The sequence below is a fragment of the Conger conger genome, chromosome 11 (genome assembly GCF_963514075.1).
Source record: "Conger conger chromosome 11, fConCon1.1, whole genome shotgun sequence".
Lineage (NCBI taxonomy): Eukaryota > Metazoa > Chordata > Actinopteri > Anguilliformes > Congridae > Conger > Conger conger.
Genome location: NC_083770.1, coordinates 19,219,974 through 19,239,394, shown reverse-complemented (window position 1 = coordinate 19,239,394; position 19,421 = coordinate 19,219,974). Strand labels below are relative to the sequence as shown.

The window sequence follows — 19,421 nt, the reverse complement described above, 5'->3', positions numbered from 1 at the left end:
TATGTTGGACTTAAAATATGCACAGCAGAGAGAGAGGGAGAGGAAGGAGCTGCTGAATAAATGATGTACATTTTGGGGAGCATATCTAGGTGAAATCACAGTGCATTGCTTTATGTTTCTCTGTTCAGTTGGGAATGAGCAGCTTGTATCAGGGCCCAGCTACTGTAGGTGCCTGTTTATAAGTCTAAATCTTTGTTCATTAATTTATATACGGAGCCCCATGTTTTATTCATACGGAGTTGTGTGGGGCTGCGTTTCTCGGGCGGAAGTGTCGGAATGTGGAGTTTGGGTTTGCTTTGGGGGCGAGTGTTCAGTGTTGGGGAGGTGGGGAGGGGGGGGGGTGTGTGGTAAAATAAGACCTGTCATATGCTGCTCTGTACTCTGCCCGGCCTTGTCAGAGAAGACAGATTGCCTGCATGGAGCTGTTTGATCCACAGAGCGAAAGAGGGGGGGAGGGGGGTGCTGGGGTGGCAGTCGAGGGGGGTTTGGTGACATTTTGTGGGGGGGGGGGGCCCAGAGAGCCACTGCAAAGGTGTTGGGCTCTTCTTCACGTCGATGCATTGTCACTCGCACCCACACACGAATTAAAAAAAGAGAGGATATTAAAAGGTGTTGTTTCCACGGCAGCCTGCGGCCCAGAATAGGCCTGACACAGATCGCGGCGGTGGAGTTTGATTGGGATCGCGCGGGGGAAAAGTGGCAGTTGCCTCCTTTTTGTTCGGCGCGCTGTTTCCACGGAGATAGCGACTGTCCGCTCCACGGCGCTGTCAGGCTGAGATAACAGCCGCGCGACGGCCGGGCCAATAATTCGGCACCGGTGAAGGGAACCCGGACTTCTGGACTACACCCGCCCGCCGAAACTTTAACGGTTGCTATTTTAGTGAAGAGGGACCGGCACTCGGAGAAGTCGGAGAGCTCGTAACGAGAAGCAAAAGCCCCGTGATTCTCCAGGCTGTCCGGGACTGGTACAGTGAAGGCCCTGGGGGTAGTGTTATGCTCACGGCGGGTTGGGGGTCTGCTCTGCTCCGGTCCTGAAGGGCCACACACTCCAGGAGCCTCGTCAGCTCTCTGAAAGCGCGGGCGCTCTCAGGAACAGCGCAGGAAGCGGTTTACTTTAGTCGCGGCGGTGATGAGATGAATCGGGGTGGTGAGGCGCGAGGCGGTTGTGAAAAAGCGCTGACTCTGGCGGCCTCCGGAACCGGAGCGAGGCGGTGTTTCTGTAGATGCCGGGCGAGGAGTGAGGGTTCTTCGTTCGTCTCCTGAATTGAATCTCGCAGGACTGAATGACCAGAAACCAGAAGCCTCTCTTCTACAGCTTGTTTATACACCTCACTCGCTTCATGGGTTTGTCGTAAATAATAATCTTTTCGTACGAAATTACCGATAGCGTTCCTTTACCGATACGGGGCTACGTGGTGTTTTTTAGGTTTCGAGGCAGCCATTTGAGTGAATGCTTGGACCGGTTGGCAAACAAATTAATATGGAAATGTCTCCATTAATTAAGAGTGTGGCTTAAATTATTCATTAATTAATCCTGAGCAAATTTGCACAAACTTTCATTAACTGACTTTGGTGAACATTTGAGACCTTGAAGCAGCCCCCGCATAATTGCACGAGAGACTTCAAATATGTAAAGTGCACACACTCATTTAAGGTTATACCATCAGTCATCGTCACCCTCCTGCAATGTAAAGAGAGACCCTTAAAAATAACTTCTGTCATCAGAAATAAAAATAAATGCTATCTCATCTTTTAGTCCCGTCTCAGTCCAGTTTCTCCCTGCCTTTAGAATGCCCAGTAGTATTTATGAGCGCTTCCCTGCTGAAAATTCCAGCTTAAACCAGCCTCAGCTGGTCAAGCTGGTTTAAGCTGTGTTTTCAACACTTTTAGCTGGTCAATCACTGGCTTGGCCACCAGCTTACTTTACCAGCCTAACCAGCTTTGACCAGCTTTGTCCAGCTAGAGACTAGCTTTGACCACCCACAGCTATAACCCTGCTAGAAGTGTTGAAAACACAGCTTAAACCGGTTTGGAATGCAAGCTGGTCTTAGCAGGGCCCTTTCCGTAACCTTCACTGTCAGTTTGTCAGAGCGCAGACAGGACTGTGATCTCCTCCGAAGCCCAACATTTCCCAGAGTGCAGCTGAACAGGTGTACCTGCAGGTGCCTCTTTGACCTTTGAATAATAATAATAATATTATTATTATTATTATAATTGTAGTTAATAATCGTTGGGTGTTGTGCATTTCCCATAATTATTGTTGAATAGAAAATAGACTAAGTACTTGCGTTGCTTAAGGAGTGCTTAAATACACAGACACACACTCACACTCACATTCAGGTATGTTATCCTTAAACGTGTAAAGATATGAGCTACATAGGAGCTCAGCGTAAATCTGAACTCATGTCAACGCCATGTCAGCACCCTCTCAGTCCCACACGTGTACATGCTCAAGGTACACGCTGGAGGTACACGCTGGAGGTACACGCTCTAGGTACACACTGTAGGTACACGCTCTAGGTACACGCTGTAGGTACACACTGTAGGTACACGCTCTAGGTACACGCTCTAGGTACACGCTGGAGGTACACGCTCTAGGTACACACTGTAGGTACACGCTCTAGGTACACGCTGTAGGTACACACTGTAGGTACATGCTCTAGGTACACGCTCTAGGTACACGATGGAGGTACACGCTCTAGGTACACCCTGTAGGTCCACGCTGTTGGTACACGCTGTAGGTCCACGCTGTTGGTACCCGCTGTAGGTACCCGCTGCAGCCCTGGGTAAATGCGGGGCTGGTTTATTTTGAGAGAGGACACTCGGGGCTCTTGGCAGGCCCTGTGATCTTGCGTTCTCATCAGTGCTGGGATGTGGAGTTTAGAGTGGCGGAGGGGATCAGGAACGCGGTGCGGCCTGTTTCAAAGGCCGCTGGGAGATCTGTGGGAGGGCTTTGATCACATGCTCCAGCGCTTGCCTTCACTCAGGGCCCCTCATTCCCCACGCGGGGGTCTACAGAGAGGGGCGCCCCGAAAGAGCTTTGCTGAGGACCAGCCTGGGCACTTACACACACACACACTCACACACACACATACCGAACACACACACACACACACACACACACTCACATACTCACTCACACACATACCGAACACACACACACACACACACACTCACATACACACTCACATACATACACTCACACACATACCGAACACACACACACACACACACACACACACACACTCACTCACACACATACCGAACACACACACACACACACACACACACACTCACATACACACTCACATACATACACTCACACACATACTGAACACACACACACACACTCACACACACTCACATACACACTCACATACATACTGAACACACATACTGAACACACACACACACACTCACACACATACACTCACACTCACACACACACTGATCCTGTTTATTGCAGTTCATTGCCTGTTCCCTGTTTCTGGTGAGCAGTACCAAGAGATAATTGCATCTCTTTTTTGGGAGTTGTGTATGAGATTAGTCCGCTTGTGAAACATGACTGCCAAAGCAATATTGCAATTTAATGTTTTGTTGAGATTCGGTTGTTTATCATTTCTTTCCATGCTTATAGGTAGTTTATAGACAGTTTATAACCTTTGTGATTAGTTTTTTTGTCATCATATGATGTGTGAGTTTTTGAACCTCCTACTGAACAAGTTTTGTGGTTTCTGTACGATTGTGTATATGTGTGTGTGTGTGTGTGTGTGTGTGTGTGTGTAATAACTAGTTTTTTTTTTCTATGTGGACCCTTCTCTTAACTGTTGCTATGACAACCAACAGTTTACTTGTCCGTAATGGTGTGGAACCTATAAATATGGCTCTCAGTGTTTAAATAAATGTAAACAACTGACTTCAGATGCTCCATCTAGTGCTTTCTGTAATACAAAATGGTTCCAAAGGGAACCCTGTGATTCCATAGAAGAACCCTATCTAGTTCAAGGGTTCTGTTGGGGGGCTTTCACTCTTCACACCTACAGTATGATGGAGGGTTCCAGAAAGAAGTGAAAAGGGTTCCTCTATGGAGACAAGCCAAAGAACCCTGTTCTCTTAGAGTGTACCGTAAAGGTTTTTAAGGCTAAAGGAACGGGTGACAGATGAAACCATCGGAACACAGACCAGAACAGCCAATACTGCCCGGGATCCAGCTCTTTCTCTCTCTCTTTCTCTCTCTCTTACTCTCCCCCCTCTCTCTTTCTTTCTCTATCTCTCTATCTCCTCTTTCTCTCCTCATTCCATCTAACTCTCCTCCCTCTCTCTCTCCCCCTCTCCCTCTCTCTCTCTCCCTCTCTCTCTCTATCTCTCCCTCTCTCTATCTCTTCGCAGCACGTTTCTCTCTGGCAGCAGTGGAAAGCCCTGACCTTTGGAAAGTTTAGCACTTTAAATATTTAGGTTTGGGTTATGATGGATCCTTGAAGCGCTAAGCCGGCGAGAAGTCTGCGATTAGCCACTTGTCAGCCTGATCTCGCTCCGTCTCCCCCTCGCTCCGCACCGAGCTTTTGTTTGACAGCCCCCCTTTTAAACAAACATGGGTACCTGTCTCCAGATCGAGCCGGCACCCAACACCGCGAGGACACCACCACTCCAGCTCTCTGACAGCTCCTGTAATGGCCTGGCCTGTTTCTGTTTTCTTTTATTTCTTTTTTCGCTTTTTGTCCTTTTAGCCTGTCCACGGCGAATTGGTGAATCACACCATCAAGGTGTGTTCTCTGAACCGGCGTTTTCTGAAAGCGAAGGCGGCTAAAACCGGCGCGTTGATTTACTTGTGAGCTGTGAGCAAAGCAACGGCCTTTGACTGACCTGTATCTGACCGGGCTGTGGAGCCCGCTGTTAAGATAGATGGTTTATAGATTGAATGTCTTTTGTGAGCGCCGTCTGAATTTAAAGCTTGACCCCTCGGATGTAAAATTCAAAAGGACCGCGGCCTGTTATTGCTTGATCTAAGTTAGATCTGTGGGTATCAATGTTTATCAGTCCGCTTGGCTTTTAAAGTACAATTCATTGGATCACCCGCTCTTGTATGTGTTGCGGATTTATGAACAACTGGCTCATTTGAAAAGTGAAATATTGACTTGTATTATAGTATCTCAGACTTTCCTCAGTCAGTTTAACCTCGAGCCCTGCCCAAACAGAAAAAATGAATTTGGTAAATATGGTGGATGTTCTTTCAGACTTGTCTCCAATGATGTACGCATTAGAAAAAGACTTTGGAGAATGAATGGGTAAGAATTGACTGTTGTGTGTCCTTTTATTGCTGTAGGTGAGGCTTATTTGCTTATGCCACGAAGAAGTGCCTCATCCGACACTTGACAACGCAGAACCTGGGCTTTGTGAAAACAGGCTCATTGATTCCCTGGTACACAGAAAAATGAACTGCTTTCTCTCGTCTGAACTGCTCACCGTTGTGTTCCTGATGCCGTATAATTCCCTGCAAAACGTTGACAGTTGAAGCATTACAGAAGCCTGTGAAAGTACGCTGCTTTTCAGAACGCAGGCCCTCGTCGGCTGCGTGTTTCTGCTGTGAAGAGCTGAGCGTTTGAGCAGCGTTCACCTCTGAACCGGACATTTGAACGCGCTAGCCGTAAAAGTGGCGGACAGCGGGAGGTTATTTACATTGCTGTGCTGCATTGGATTGTGGACTATGGAACTGTAATCATTTTAAAAGTTATTTGTGCGTGTTTGTAGCAATAAACGGTGTGAGATCAGCAGACCCTGAAGGGACAGCTAACACAGCATATTATGCCCTCTCCCCTCTCCCTCTTTCTCGATTGCTTTCTGACCTCTCTCTCCCTCTTTCTCCCCCTCTCTCTGACTCTCTATTTCTCTCTCTTCCTCTTTCCAATGTCTGCATCTTCTCCATCTTCCTCCTCTCTCTCCCCCTCTTTTACTCTTTCTTTCTTCCTCCCTCTCTCCCTCTATCTCTTCCTCTCTCTCTTTCCTACCCCCCTCTCTCCCTCTCTCTATCTCCCTCTCTCTCCCTCTCTTTCTCACCCCCCTCTCTCCCTCTTTTCCTCCCTTTCTCTATCCCTCTTTCCTCTTTCTCTCTTCCTCCCTCTCTCTCTTTCCCACCCCCCTCTCCCTCCCTTCACTCTCCCTCTCTCCCTCCCTCCCTCTCCCCCGCTCCCTCTCTCCACTTTTCACACCTTCCTGTGGATAGGCGTCTCATTTATCAGCTCTGTTTGTCCCCCTGACAGGCCCCTGCCGCTTGCTGAATATCAATACCCACTAAGACAATGCGCTGGTCTGCACAGCCGTAACCTTCAACTAAATGGCATTCTGCTTAATCCTATTTGAAAATTAAACATTGAAAAACCTTTACCATATCTCCCCCCTCACCCTGCGCACCCCCCACCACCTGCCTGCCGTCTCCACACCGCTGACATTTGTAAATATGATGTTTTTCATGTCCCTGTTATCTGTTTGTTGGTTTGAAATAATGACTGTCCAGGGCTGAAAACTGAAGTGATTTTTATTTATTTTTTTCTTGGATATTACTCACAAATCCCCTCCTAAAATGAAAACATCCCTTTTGGCTTGGACATCCAGCATCTCTCCAGCAGCAGTGTTGATAAGGCCACTGCATTGGGAAATATTAAATGTGAACACTTACGCAAACTATGCGCCTGCCGAGTTTCAAACCTGGGAGATGATGGAGGTGTGTGGAGCAGTCCCAATACAAAGAACAGGCCCACGTGCCACACTCTCACACACAGAGACGTACACAAGCACACACTCACACACACTTACACACACTCTCACACACTCTCACACACAGAGACGTACACAAGCACACACTCACACACACTCACACTCACACACACTCACACTTACTCACACTCACTCACACTTACTCACACTCACACACACTCGCACACACTCACACTTACTCACACTCACACACTCGCACACACTCTCACACACACACACTCACACACACTCACACACACTCACACTTACTCACACTGACCCACACTCACACTCACACACACTCACACACACTCGCACACACTCTCACACACACACACACACACACACACTCACACACACTCGCACACACTCTCACACACACACACTCACACTTACACTCACACACACTCTCACACAAAGAAACGTACACAAGCACACACTCGCACACTCACAGACACACACACACACACACGTGCCACACACACACACACACACACTCTCACACAAAGAAACATACATAAGCACACACTCGCACACACAAGCACATAGACACACACACACATACATACACACACACACACTCTCACACAAAGAAACGTACATAAGCACACACTCACACACACAAGCACATAGACACACACACACACGTACATACACACTCACACTCTCACACAAAGAAACGTACACAAGCACACACTCACTCACACACACACACACACACACACACAAGCACATAGACACACACACACGTACACACACACTCACACACATACACACACTCACACTCACACACAAAGAAACGCACACAAGCACACACACACACACACACTCACACTCACACACTCTCACACAATGAAACGTACACAAGCACACACATACACACACACACACATGCCACACACACACACACACACACACACACACACACACAAGCACATAGACACACACACACGTACACACACACTCACACACATACACACACTCACACACAAAGAAACGTACACAAGCACACACACACACACACTCTCACACACACACAAGCACATGGACACACACACACACGTGCCACACACTCTCACACACACACAAACATATGGACACACACACACACACACACATGCCACATACACACACACACACAAGCACATAGACACAGACACACGTACACACACACGTGCACACACTCTCACACAAAAAAAACATACGCAAGCACACACTCACACACACATAACCACATAGACACACACACACGTACACACACACACACTCACACAAACACACGCATACATGCATTTACATAAACAAATGTCCTACAGTATATATTTATATTCATTACTGCAGTGACAGTTTTGCTGAGAAAGAGAAAGATGTCCAGACGCTGAGACTTGAGTGGGACTCCAGTGATCGCAGAGAGAGAGCCAGATCTCATTTCCAGGAAACCGTGCACACAATGGCCAAAGCCCTCCGCTAAAATACTCCAATACAATTGTATGAGGATAGTCAAAAATAACATCCCAAAAGGATCCAATTATATTATTACACCTGCCAAAAATGGGAGGTCCATCCTCATTGGTGCTGTAAATATGTCTGCAAATCAAAACTGGTCTCTGGGTTGTGTTACCCAATGACTGAGTCTTCCATGAGATAAATGTACATGTTGATTGTTCCTCATTTAACTTTACATCTTTTAACTCTCAGAAAGGATGCATTAATACACTTTGACACACTTTGGGTGTTACTACTTTTGCTTATCGTTACGTTAAACGCATTTTGTGCCAAAGTTGCTACTTTGGGTTTTACAAATATACAGAAAAGTATAAGAGAGGCTTTTTAACCCAGTCTGTGTTGAAAGCAACACAAAATAGACATGGAGGTGTTTGTGAAAATGGCACGTTTTGTCGTTTTTAGCACATTTTTTGAGACCATTCTGTACAGAATATCAAAAGAGTCTTACCAGGGGTTTTAAGCATTGTGGGCCAGCTGCTGATCTCCACAGTGAACTGCAAGCCAAGGAATTTTAAGTTTCCAGTTTGCATATAAGTTTGCAATGTCAGGAAAGCTTCACTGTTGAAGTGAACAATAAGACACTGCTCGCTTCAGAAATAAAACAGTTCATTTGATAAAATAACCCTTTATGTGTAGATACCAAACGTGTGAATCATCTCAGTATGGCCTTGAGTTGCCGGTGATGTTTATGCGGACACAGCTGTTAACAGTAAAATATTTGAGTATTAAAACGGCGTTGAAGTAGTACATTATGCCTCTGTTATACCCATGTACAGGCTTTCTGGGTGTCCTTGCTTATTCGTCCTCATTAAAGCTCTGACTATACAGAACACAGTCACAGGAGAGAAGGCCACACGCTGTTCAGCATTCACACACTGCCTCATGGACATGGTAGATATTCAAAGCTCGATATTTTTAAGATTTGCCGCAAACTTGGTGTACATATCGTTGCCCAGTTCTCACCGGATAGTCACTTCATCCCTGCTCACAGGAAGAGAACCCTCAAAGTGTAATTCGGTGGAGTCTTCCCAGCAGAAATACGCTATTCCCACACTTTTGCAATGAAGGAAAACGTAGAGTGGGGTTTGTTCTGTAGTTGCTAAAAAGTTGTTGACGCTCCCAACTTTGGGTAAACTGTGCTGCCCTAAACCCTGCAGACGATACCACACCTGTCAACGTGATAGTTCTGTTCATTCCTTTTATTCATCCTGTTTGTGTACCTTTCCTCAATTTTTTTTCTAGCAATGCTTACAGTCCTGTTCTCCTTCCCTGCAAATATTGATACAGACCATTTCCCCCCATACACATTAAAGGGTGCTCCATAACTGAGTGCTGAAAGCCAGCGAAATTTATGTAGAAAAAAAAAAGAGAAACAGAGCGTTTTTGTTAAAGTGACTGTTTTTTGCGGTTGTGCCAGGGCGGTTTTGGGCATAGGGGTATTGTTCGCTTGATGGCGCGGCCGTGTGTTGTTTGTAATAGGCGCGGTGAACGCGGCGACGCTAACACAGTTCTGTCTCCGTGTCTCAGGTGGGACCTGCAGGATGGCGCGGTGCTTGAAGATGAAGAGAGAGCCCTGGCGGATCGCGTGCGGAAAGCGCACTTCAGCGCCGGCCCGGGATCATAGAGCCCCGCCAACGTAGCTGCAGCGCGCGGTGTGAAAGCGAAAGTGAAAGTGCTGGGACGAGCCGGGAGAAGACACGCATCGCAAACATCTTCAATTAAAAACGCGGTCCATTTAAAGTCACTTCCCTCCCGAATTCTGAACCGTTTCTGTTTCGTAAAGTTTGGAGAAATGAATTCATTCCAGGCCACAGCGATTGAGGATAAAACAGAGACTGGGAATAACGGGGCTTGTGATCAACCGTTTTTGATTGTTTGTTTGTTTTTTCATTTAATAAGTCAAATACCATTGTTCTTTGATAGGCTACTGCAGTTGAAAGCAGAAATAATGTATAGTATAGTAGTAGCATAGTTATTTAGTTGACGCTTTTAGCCAAAGCGACATACAGTTGATTAGACAAAGCGGGGGACAATCCCCCCAGGAGCAATGTGGGGTTAAGGGCCTTGCTCAAGGGCCCAACAGCTGTGCAGATCATATAGTGGCTACACCGGGGCTTGAACCACAAACCTTCCAGGTCCCAGTCATGTACCTTAGCCACTAGGCTACAGGCTGTGCCTTGGGGTGATAAGCAAGAAAGCCTGAAACCAAATGGCAACAGATATTGGTTAAAATGATTCATTTTGTAAATACTTATCGATTTGTCATTTTTTATTACAACCCAAACTACCACTATAGCAAAATGAGGCACAACAGTTGACCCTGAATTCTACCGTTTAAATAATGGGAAAATATTTTATTTCCAATATACGGTGTGCAACACTTAAAGAATGCAACTCTTTCAAACACAGCCGTCCTTGTAACTCAGTTGTGAAAATACCAGAGTACCCTGAAAAGAAAAACATAAAGACTACTTTCTCAGACAACATGCAGCATGTCGAGCAAAATCAACATGTCTCTGTCTAATTCCTGACATCTTGGCTGTCTAGTCCTGGTTCTGTTCTTTCAAGTCTTTCTCTAGTATACTGTATCCTCTGACACAAGACTCCTCTGTGAATAGAGGGCAAGAGCAAAAAATAAAAGACTGACTTTTGCATTGCCTTTCAGGTCCTGTCACTGAAGCTGAAAAGTTATAGACCGTGGTGTGCCTTGTGTGCAGATAGAATGTGATTATTATATAGATCATTGCTGAAACATCCCTGCAATGTATAAGATGGAAGGAAATATTCTTGTAATCTCATTAAAATGTATATTTTGGAAGAACTCCCCGGGTATGAATATGTGATTAGACATTATTTTCTTTTGTAAAGGATTATTATCCTGTTGATGTTAGCTCCAAAAATACTTTTTAATGTTTTGTTTTTTTTGCTCTTAAAAGTATTACAGTGTCTTTTTAAGTCCCCTGGTACTGTATGTGTGTGAATAAATTAAACTGCAACACAGTGCTGATCCTTGTCTGTATTCATCCCTCTGTATTCAGAACAATAGAGTAAAAGGTGTCATTTAATGTATTCAGGTTTCAAATTTCAGGTCAATTAAGTGCAGTTCAACTGCTCTCAAATTGTAAACATTAATTATGCAAAAGAGAATTAATCTAATTTTCAGTAATTATTCATTTTGGTTTCAACCATAAAAATGATGAATTATTAAATACAGGAAAATGTTTCACAGCAGAATGCAGAATGAACATGCTCTTGGACTCTGATATTATATATCTACTGTATTTCCAAATCAATGTAGTGCACAGAAGAAGCTATTTTGTATATAGTATATATCTTTACATAATAATAATAATAATAATAATAATAATAATAATAATAATATATTATGGACAGAATACTTTTTCGCATAGCACTTTAAAACAAACAATCATTTGTGCAGAAGAGCAAAATAATAACTATCCATTAACACGTCAAAACATGCACAGCACAATAATGTAATATAACCCAAGTTTGCTATGTATTCTAAATGTGAAGGCTCTGTACTCAGAGGGTCATAGGTCATAGGTTTCAAGATGCGCTACTGATCAGCCTGAATATTCATTCATCTGTCTCAGTGGGTAATGTAGAACAGGGATCATCAAATCACGTTCCTCGAGGGTGGAGAACTGCTGGTTCTCTACCCTCCCTTTACCTGGGAGTCAGGTGTGAAGACAGTCTGGCCAATCAGTAGCACTAATTGTTCAGATAATTACCCAGGAGAAAATAAAACAACGGCTGGATTTGGATTCAAGGGCCATATTTAATGATCCCTGATGCAGAAAATATATGAGTCACACTGTGTAAGGGTGTATAAGAATATGACTGTCCCTTGTGCTCGAGTTGTTATGCTGCCATGAGTTGTGGTTTCTACTGAGATCTGACTGGCAGAAGTATACTCGGAGAGGACCATGGGAAAACACTTTTACAACATTCAGGTGAGATAGTTTTGGAAGCACTTTACAAACAACCAAGGGCTATGTTTCCTTAGCTTACATTTTCTCTTATTGCTCCTCTAAAGCAGTTCAGACTTTTGCATTTCTGTGATTCTTGTCCTTATTTGCACCCTGCACAACCGTGGTAGATGTGCTGAATGAGTGTGCTGACCTTACATTTCTTTTGAAGTTTTTTTTTCTTTGCCCTCCAAATTATTTTTAATTCCCCAGCAACTGTCGATATCGAGCATCCAGGAACAGCCCCTTTCATTTTGCAAGCGGGAAAAAAACGCATTCTGGTTTTGAAGTTGTGCTGGAGGAGCAGTGATGGGGCATTTGGGGAATAATTTTTACTGCAGATATCACCACACCAGTTAAATGAACATTCTATGAAAGATATCAATATTACATATGGCATATTATCAGCCCATTCAAATGGACTGCTGGGTAGCAGATCTATCAAAAGCAGTTGTTTTCAATACAGTGAATGCAACTTTCCATTCAAATGTGGAAGGGTGGCTCATATGGACCAGACCTACCCGCAGTGATGTCATTTAATCAACCCCAGTGCAGTTGAAGCTACATGAAATAATAATGTAAAAGAAGCCAAAAATACACACAAGGGCAAAAATATAGAATTTTGCTTCAGCAAGAGTCCGAAGGATACTTCATAATATTTGACAGACTCTCAAAGGCCTTTATTATAATTGCCAAGAAATGGAAATTAAAACCAAAACATAGGACTATGCCTATTAGCATTCCAGCAAGAAACAGCAGGAAGCCTTCAGGGCGGGGATCATAAAATCTGTCCAAATCCAGCCCTGGCTTTTTTTCTCCGGGATAATTAGCTGAGCAATTGGTGCTGCTGATTGGCGAAACCAGGTAGAGGGAGGGAGGAAAACCAGAAGTTCTTGGCCCACAAAGACCGTGGTTTGATTGTGTCAACTATGGCTCAGTGGAATGAATAGTTTGGAGATCTGCACTTGAGACGGTCTTGTTTCTGAAATTAAAAACTGATGTCTAAAGTGCTTATACCTTTACTACAGACAGATACAACATTTGCTAGGACACTAACAATTGTTAGCAGACACTGTGTGTTGGTTTTAGCTTTAGTAGGCACATTACTTTGGTAGGCTACTCGTTGTTAGCCTATCAAGCTCAAATACAGTAAGCCTTACACTCAAGCCACATAGGGGATACAATTCAATAAAGTTAAGACATTCAGAAATATGCAGGGTGCAGCAAAAATGCCAGTCAACCCTTTTGGTTCGTATAATGACACTTAGAATGACACCTTTAGAGATAGTACTGTGTAAGTAGGGCAGTGCGTAACTCTGTGACAGAAAATAAAGTAAAATCCTTTAAGTTTTGACAAGACATTTTGTTTAAAGGTTAATAACTATGTGCAAAAAAATACACTAAACTCTCAATGGATTTTGTGGTCCATTAGATAGCATTGAACGTGCTGGCAATTCAGTGTGCTAGCTAGCGAGAACAAACGGAAGAGCTGCACATAACCAAACTGAACTGGGAGCAGGCAGTGGCGCTGTACGTTTAAATCTTCCCACCCTCCTGCCCGTCTCCATGGTGTCCGGAACTTCCGTTTCCGTTTTTATATGGGTTCCTTCCTGTTTTTGTAATACTTTGAGGAAGCTGGAAGGTGCAAGATGATGTTGTTTGTGTTTTCCAGTGTCTTGTTGTGATGGTATGTGTGTTGTGCTAAAAATGCATGCTCTTACAGAGGATTCGCCTCTACCCATTTAAAAATAATAACCGTCACTCTGGTGTAGCGAAGAGTGTTTGCAAGTTCAAAATGCACTGCTTCTGTGAATAGTCTTTGTGAAGTGGTATTCCCCGGATTTATTTGCTTGCTGTTTTCAAGACCGAAGTAAATATTGGCTAACGTTACAGCACGGGGCGACCATGGCCATCGACACTTGGGTTTTTCCGTTTTTTTGGTAAAACCCAGAGGTCATGATATTCACACCCACTTGCATGGTGTTATAGAACTTTCACCTGGCTTAAACGTTGTGCAGGCGGTCGCTCACCTTTTGTTTCGCTTTTTCTTTCGTCTAAGTCCTTAGGAAGAATGATGTATGTTTTTTTCTGAATTAAAATATTTTGCTGTGTACGAGATAGTTATGTTTTGTCGTGCTTGTGTGCATAAATGTAACGAGCTAGCTTGGTAGCTAAACCTCAGATGGCTTGCTAGCTAGCTAACTGTAGATTATTAAGCTTGCTTGCAGCCCACACCATATTGGCACAGTAGCTAGATAGTTTTCTCTGGAATTATCAATGCTTTTAACCTTGTCTGTTAGCTAGTGGAAAGAATATTTTCATCATCGCTACAGTTTTCAGTAGCTCGCGGGCGAATACCTCATGAATGAATTTAGGGCTTGTTCTCCCAAAGTTATGACACATAAATAATGCCAACAAAAATAAAACGAGTCATTAGATTGCCAATTGGCTATATTGACTGCACTCATTGGTCATATTAGCGAAGTTATATCAGTCGAAATTTTACGTCGTATGACAGTAAAATGACAGGATTCGTCCAGCTCCATCAGATGACAGTGGGGTTTAATTGTTTATAGCTGGATAGCTAGCTAGCAGCTGTATGATGCATGCATTGGCAGTTTGCCATACGCTTCTTGGTGCACGTGTCGCACCCGTTAAAAAAAAAAGTATTTCTGGTTAGCCATTCATTTCACGGATTATTTGTCTTTAATTGCTCTCTGCCATCTGAATGTGCAGTTTGGTATATTATGACATATTTCTCTCCTCCGTTTATCGATTTAGGATGGCCCGCAGTGATACAGTGGGGAAGAAGATCCATGCGTTTTAACTACCACATTTGTATATTAATCGGTTTGTGGATAAACATGGCACAGTTGGGGGGCCAAGAAGAAAAGGAGAAGACCACAGCGCTGAAAGGTCAGTCATATAAAGACACCTAAACTTATTCTTGTGGTGGAGTCTCTTCCGCTTGAACTTTCAGTTGCTTTGGTTCACATGCTGGTCGAATCAATGCAAGTTTGGTGATGAGTATGCAATAACTGCATGGTGCCCTTTCAGAAAATCATAAATAATAGCCTTACTATTTCACTATGTGAGGATTCAAGATAAAAAAATACAAATAAATTAAAAACATTCTTTGCCTTTATATTACCATGTGATATTGTTATCGATTTGCTTCGTCGAGGCTTATCCAAGGCTACATACGTAGCCCATATGTTTGCAAACTATTTCTGCAGTTGGACACTTACTGTATTTAAGCTTGCTTCTTCTTGGGTGCACGTTCCATTATCTGCATTCAGTGCACAACTATTGCATATTATCCAGTTATACTGCTAGATGTATGCAAAGGAGAGGGTAGAGAAGCTCTCTGGGAAATGGCAGCTCTCTTTCCATTGTTTTCCTATCTGGGAATCGAAGTTGCAACCTTTAGGCCACAAGCCCTGGTCTTTACCAATTACAGGGCTGCTTATTGAGCCCGTTTGGTAGCTGAGGGTGTATCGGAGATGCCTGGAGTGTCGTCGCAAGGCCCGGGTGATGAAAAATTTTCAACTGCTAAAATTACCACAAACAAACCCAGGAAGGACAGGCAGATAATACAGGCAACCGGCACTCTTCACTCAATTCATGAAAAAAGGAGCTTTAGCATTAGCATTAGCATTAGGAGTTTTAATTGTGTCACTCCAGTCAGAACAGGAGCGTGAGGCAAGGTCTAAACATTATTATTAGTTACTTAGCTGCCTTTTTTTTATTCAAGTAATAATTGGCTAGACTAAGCAGGGGCCAATCCCCCCTGGTGCAATGAGGGGTAAAGGGCCTTGCTCAAGGGCCCAAATCAAGGGCCTTACAGCTGTTTAGATCTTATCGTGACTACACCGGGGTTTGAACCGCCAAGCTTGCGGGTCCCAGTCATATACCTTAACCACTATGCAGTTGGAGGTTTTATATAGTGAAAGCATGACAAGTTGTTAGGTAGGCAGGAATTACGGATTTGGTGCTGTGTTCTGAGGGCTTTTCAATGTAATCCCAGGCTAGGCACTGCATTAATACCCAAATAATGTAGGCTAAGTTATCTGCATGTTATTATGAATACAAAGCATAAGGGGTCATTGGGATGAGATTGTACTGTGTACTGAAACTACAGTAACAGTTTTTAACAGCTCAATCACTAGTGCCTTGCCAATGGACTTTCATTAAGACTGCAGCTACTTCTGTTCACTTGGAAGCTTGGTCTTTATCTTTCCTTTTTTGCAGTTCTATAATGGCGATTAGCTATTGAGGTATGCCTTTTGAACTTCTCTTGAGTTAAATCATTGGCTGAGCTGGAGTGGAATCGGCCCAAAACCGTCGGTCACGGTTACCGGCCGTGGTTGCCTGTGCTGCCAAGCCTCTCGTCTCCATTCGCTGCTTCATCACTACTGTTCCCTGCCTCCTGTGACTTCAGGAGGGAGAAATAAGCTCTGCTAAGCAGGGAATTCTGTGCATATGAAGTCCATGGACTCACTAGTTAATTGGAGTTTGGGGATGAATGTTGTGTGTGTGTGTGTGTGTGTGTGTGTGTGTGTGTGTGTGTGTGTGAGAGACTGTGTGAGTGTGTTTGTCTATGTGTGTGTGTGTGTGTGTGTGTGTTTGTTTGTTTGTTTGTGTGTGTGTTTGTTTGTTTGTGTGTGTGTATATATGTTTGTGTGAGTGTTTATTTGTTTGTGTGTGTGTTTGTCTATGTTTGTGTGTGTGTTTGTTTGCTTGTGTGTTTGTTTGTTTGTGTGTGTGGGGTTGTGTGTGTATATGTTTGTATGAGTGTTTATTTATTTGTTTGTGTGTGTGTTTGTCTATGTTTGTGTATGTGTGTGTGTGTGTGTGTGTGTGTGTGTTTGTGTTTGTGTTTGTCTGGCTATGTTTGTATGTGTATGGGACAGGGGGAGCACTGCATGTTCAATGACATGCAACAGGTCAGGTCAAACACACTCCAGTGCTAAAATGGCTGCTTGCCTCCCTCCAGACCTGCTCTCCCGCATAGACCTGGACGAGCTGATGAAGAAAGACGAGCCCCCTCTCACTTTCCCCAAGACCCTGGAGGAGTTTGAGTACGCCTTCAACGAGAGTGAGTATCTGTGCGGCCCGCCTGCTTTCATTCCCGCACTGCGTCTATCGGCCGTCAGATCAGTCACAGCCCTATCGGGGCTTTAGATTCAGCGGGGGAGCCAGCGCACTGGTAGGGTACGGCCTGTCAGTGGCTCACTCACCCTTGCACGGAGACTGATGGGTGATTTGCATAACCTTATGCCACATTAATACCAGGCCTCTGCCAACAAAAAGCCTGAATATAAATGCTCCAGGAGTTTATGAAATAAATAAAGAAAGATTCAAAGTCGGACAAGCGTGCAGTCTTGGGCTGCGGTAGGCTGCCTTGAAAGTATTTTAATGGACTCTCTTTTTAACTCTCCTTAAAGGCCTGCCAGTGACTATTCATAAATAAAACGTCCTTTTCAAGAAAAAAAGAGAAATAAATCAAAGAATCGCGGCGACTACGTGTACGTTTTCGTGCCAGACGTCTTATTCTAACAGCGAAGCTGACGGCTTCATCGCAGTAGCCTTCAGCTTTTTTTTTTTTTATTACTGGAAATCCAAGGTTATGTACACCCAATTAAGCGAAAAAAATTAGAACAGCATGCTAATTATCCGGGAAAAAAAGGGAAAGTTGGGAGAGCGTATTCCTCGGAGAGGCTGTGTTGTAAATGCGACGGAGCTGAACTTCCCCGGCATGTTCCGTCTCATTCCCGTCTTCCCTCTGTACGTGCCGCTCTTCCCAAGACCCGCCGTCCCCCATCCCTGAATGCATAATTGATTTCTTCTAGGTAGCTGCTTTGCTCGGTCGGCTTTTCAATCCGGTGTCTTTTCCTTCCCCCCTCGTCTCCGAGGAACGGCCCGGCTTCTAAACGTTACGTGTTGTTGAACCGCTAATGATAAAAGTGGACCGGCGTAATTTCGTATCGGGAGCGGCTGAAGATTTATCGTGCGGTGTGGGTGTTGTGTGCGAGAGCCAAGCGCTTCTCAAAGCCGTCTTTTGTCCCGAAATTGTTTCGCCCTGTGCCATCGCCGGAATAATTGAAAAAAGATGAGCCGTGGGTCCTTTGGGTTTAAATTTGTGTTTGTTTAAGTATTTCTGTGCTCTGCGTTTTCAATCATAGAGGTCACAATTAAATTTAACACTGTTTTTTGGCTTTAATATCATGTGGTGTCAGCAGGACGATGAATGGCCTCGTTGCTGTAATACTACATTAGGGCGGTATTAACTGCACTCGCAAATAATAGCGTTGAGGAGTGAAGCCAAGGCTCTTGGACTGGGAATTGCTTCCCCGCTAAACGCATCCCTCTGTGGAAAGTGCACATTTAAGAACGCTTTGCCGTTTGAATGAACCAGCGGTAATGTGTTGCATTCTGACCGGAGGCACCGCGGTTCTTATTCTGTCTCAGAACATCAAGTTCACAGAAGGACTCAAGTTCAGGGCTTTGAGTTCTGTGTTACGCAGCAGGAATAGCGCCTCGCCGATTTGTGTTAATATAAAAAGTACAAACACAAGCATCTGGAAGACTGAAGTCACAGGCTCGGAGTTACAGCGTTGTAAATATCTGCCTTGTTGGCACCGGAGTCAGGTTCCCAGCACTCTGGGAGACAGTGTGCAGAAGGGACCGAGCGCTGTCATTGTTATAGAGTCATATCGCCACATATCCAAGTGCTGTAATATCCTCTGGACTTTATTGCTGCCGGTTTTATCTCCTCAAAGAGGCGAGGAATATTGCTGGGAGCCGTGAGAGCTTAGGGCTGTTAGAGTTCTGTCAGAGAAGACACGGCCCAGAACAAACTAGCGCTGACAAGCTATCTGCAATTCCGGGACCTTCTCCCCTGTCTGTGACCCCTCTATAGGCCGGGTGGGGGGTGGAATGTAATGACCCCCTCCCAGGTCCGAGGCGCAGTGGGCCCACTGGCCGGGACTCAAAGCGGTGTCAGAGAGCGGGCAGGTGAAGCCCCCGCACCCCCCTCAGACCCCAGGTGGGTCCGGGCAGGGCGGGGTGCCAGCCCAGCTGGCCTGGCCAGGCCTGCCGGAGGTCCCAGAAGGAGACCGGTGTCCCAGGCGGAGGAGAAGGGTTTGGGCCACACACACGCCTGCCAGATGGGCG

General features: G+C 44.8%; 2 protein-coding genes across 2 annotated transcripts in view; both read left to right on the top strand.

Moving 5' to 3' along the window:
• The window catches only part of kiaa0825 (KIAA0825 ortholog), a 122,724-nt gene extending 112,300 nt beyond the window's left edge, over positions 1 to 10,424 (top strand). Inside the window, exon 21 of the mRNA XM_061259391.1 lies at positions 9,784 to 10,424. Coding sequence (XP_061115375.1) covers positions 9,784 to 9,880 — 97 coding nt within the window. The 3' untranslated portion in view covers positions 9,881 to 10,424. The remainder of the gene's footprint in view (positions 1 to 9,783) is intronic.
• A 3,432-nt stretch (positions 10,425 to 13,856) lies between these two features.
• The window catches only part of arb2a (ARB2 cotranscriptional regulator A), a 166,794-nt gene continuing 161,229 nt past the window's right edge, over positions 13,857 to 19,421 (top strand). The window contains exons 1-3 of the mRNA XM_061261336.1: positions 13,857 to 13,932; positions 15,027 to 15,161; positions 17,242 to 17,343. Of these exons, the coding sequence (XP_061117320.1) occupies positions 15,062 to 15,161; positions 17,242 to 17,343 (202 nt within the window). The 5' untranslated portion in view covers positions 13,857 to 13,932; positions 15,027 to 15,061. The remainder of the gene's footprint in view (positions 13,933 to 15,026; positions 15,162 to 17,241; positions 17,344 to 19,421) is intronic.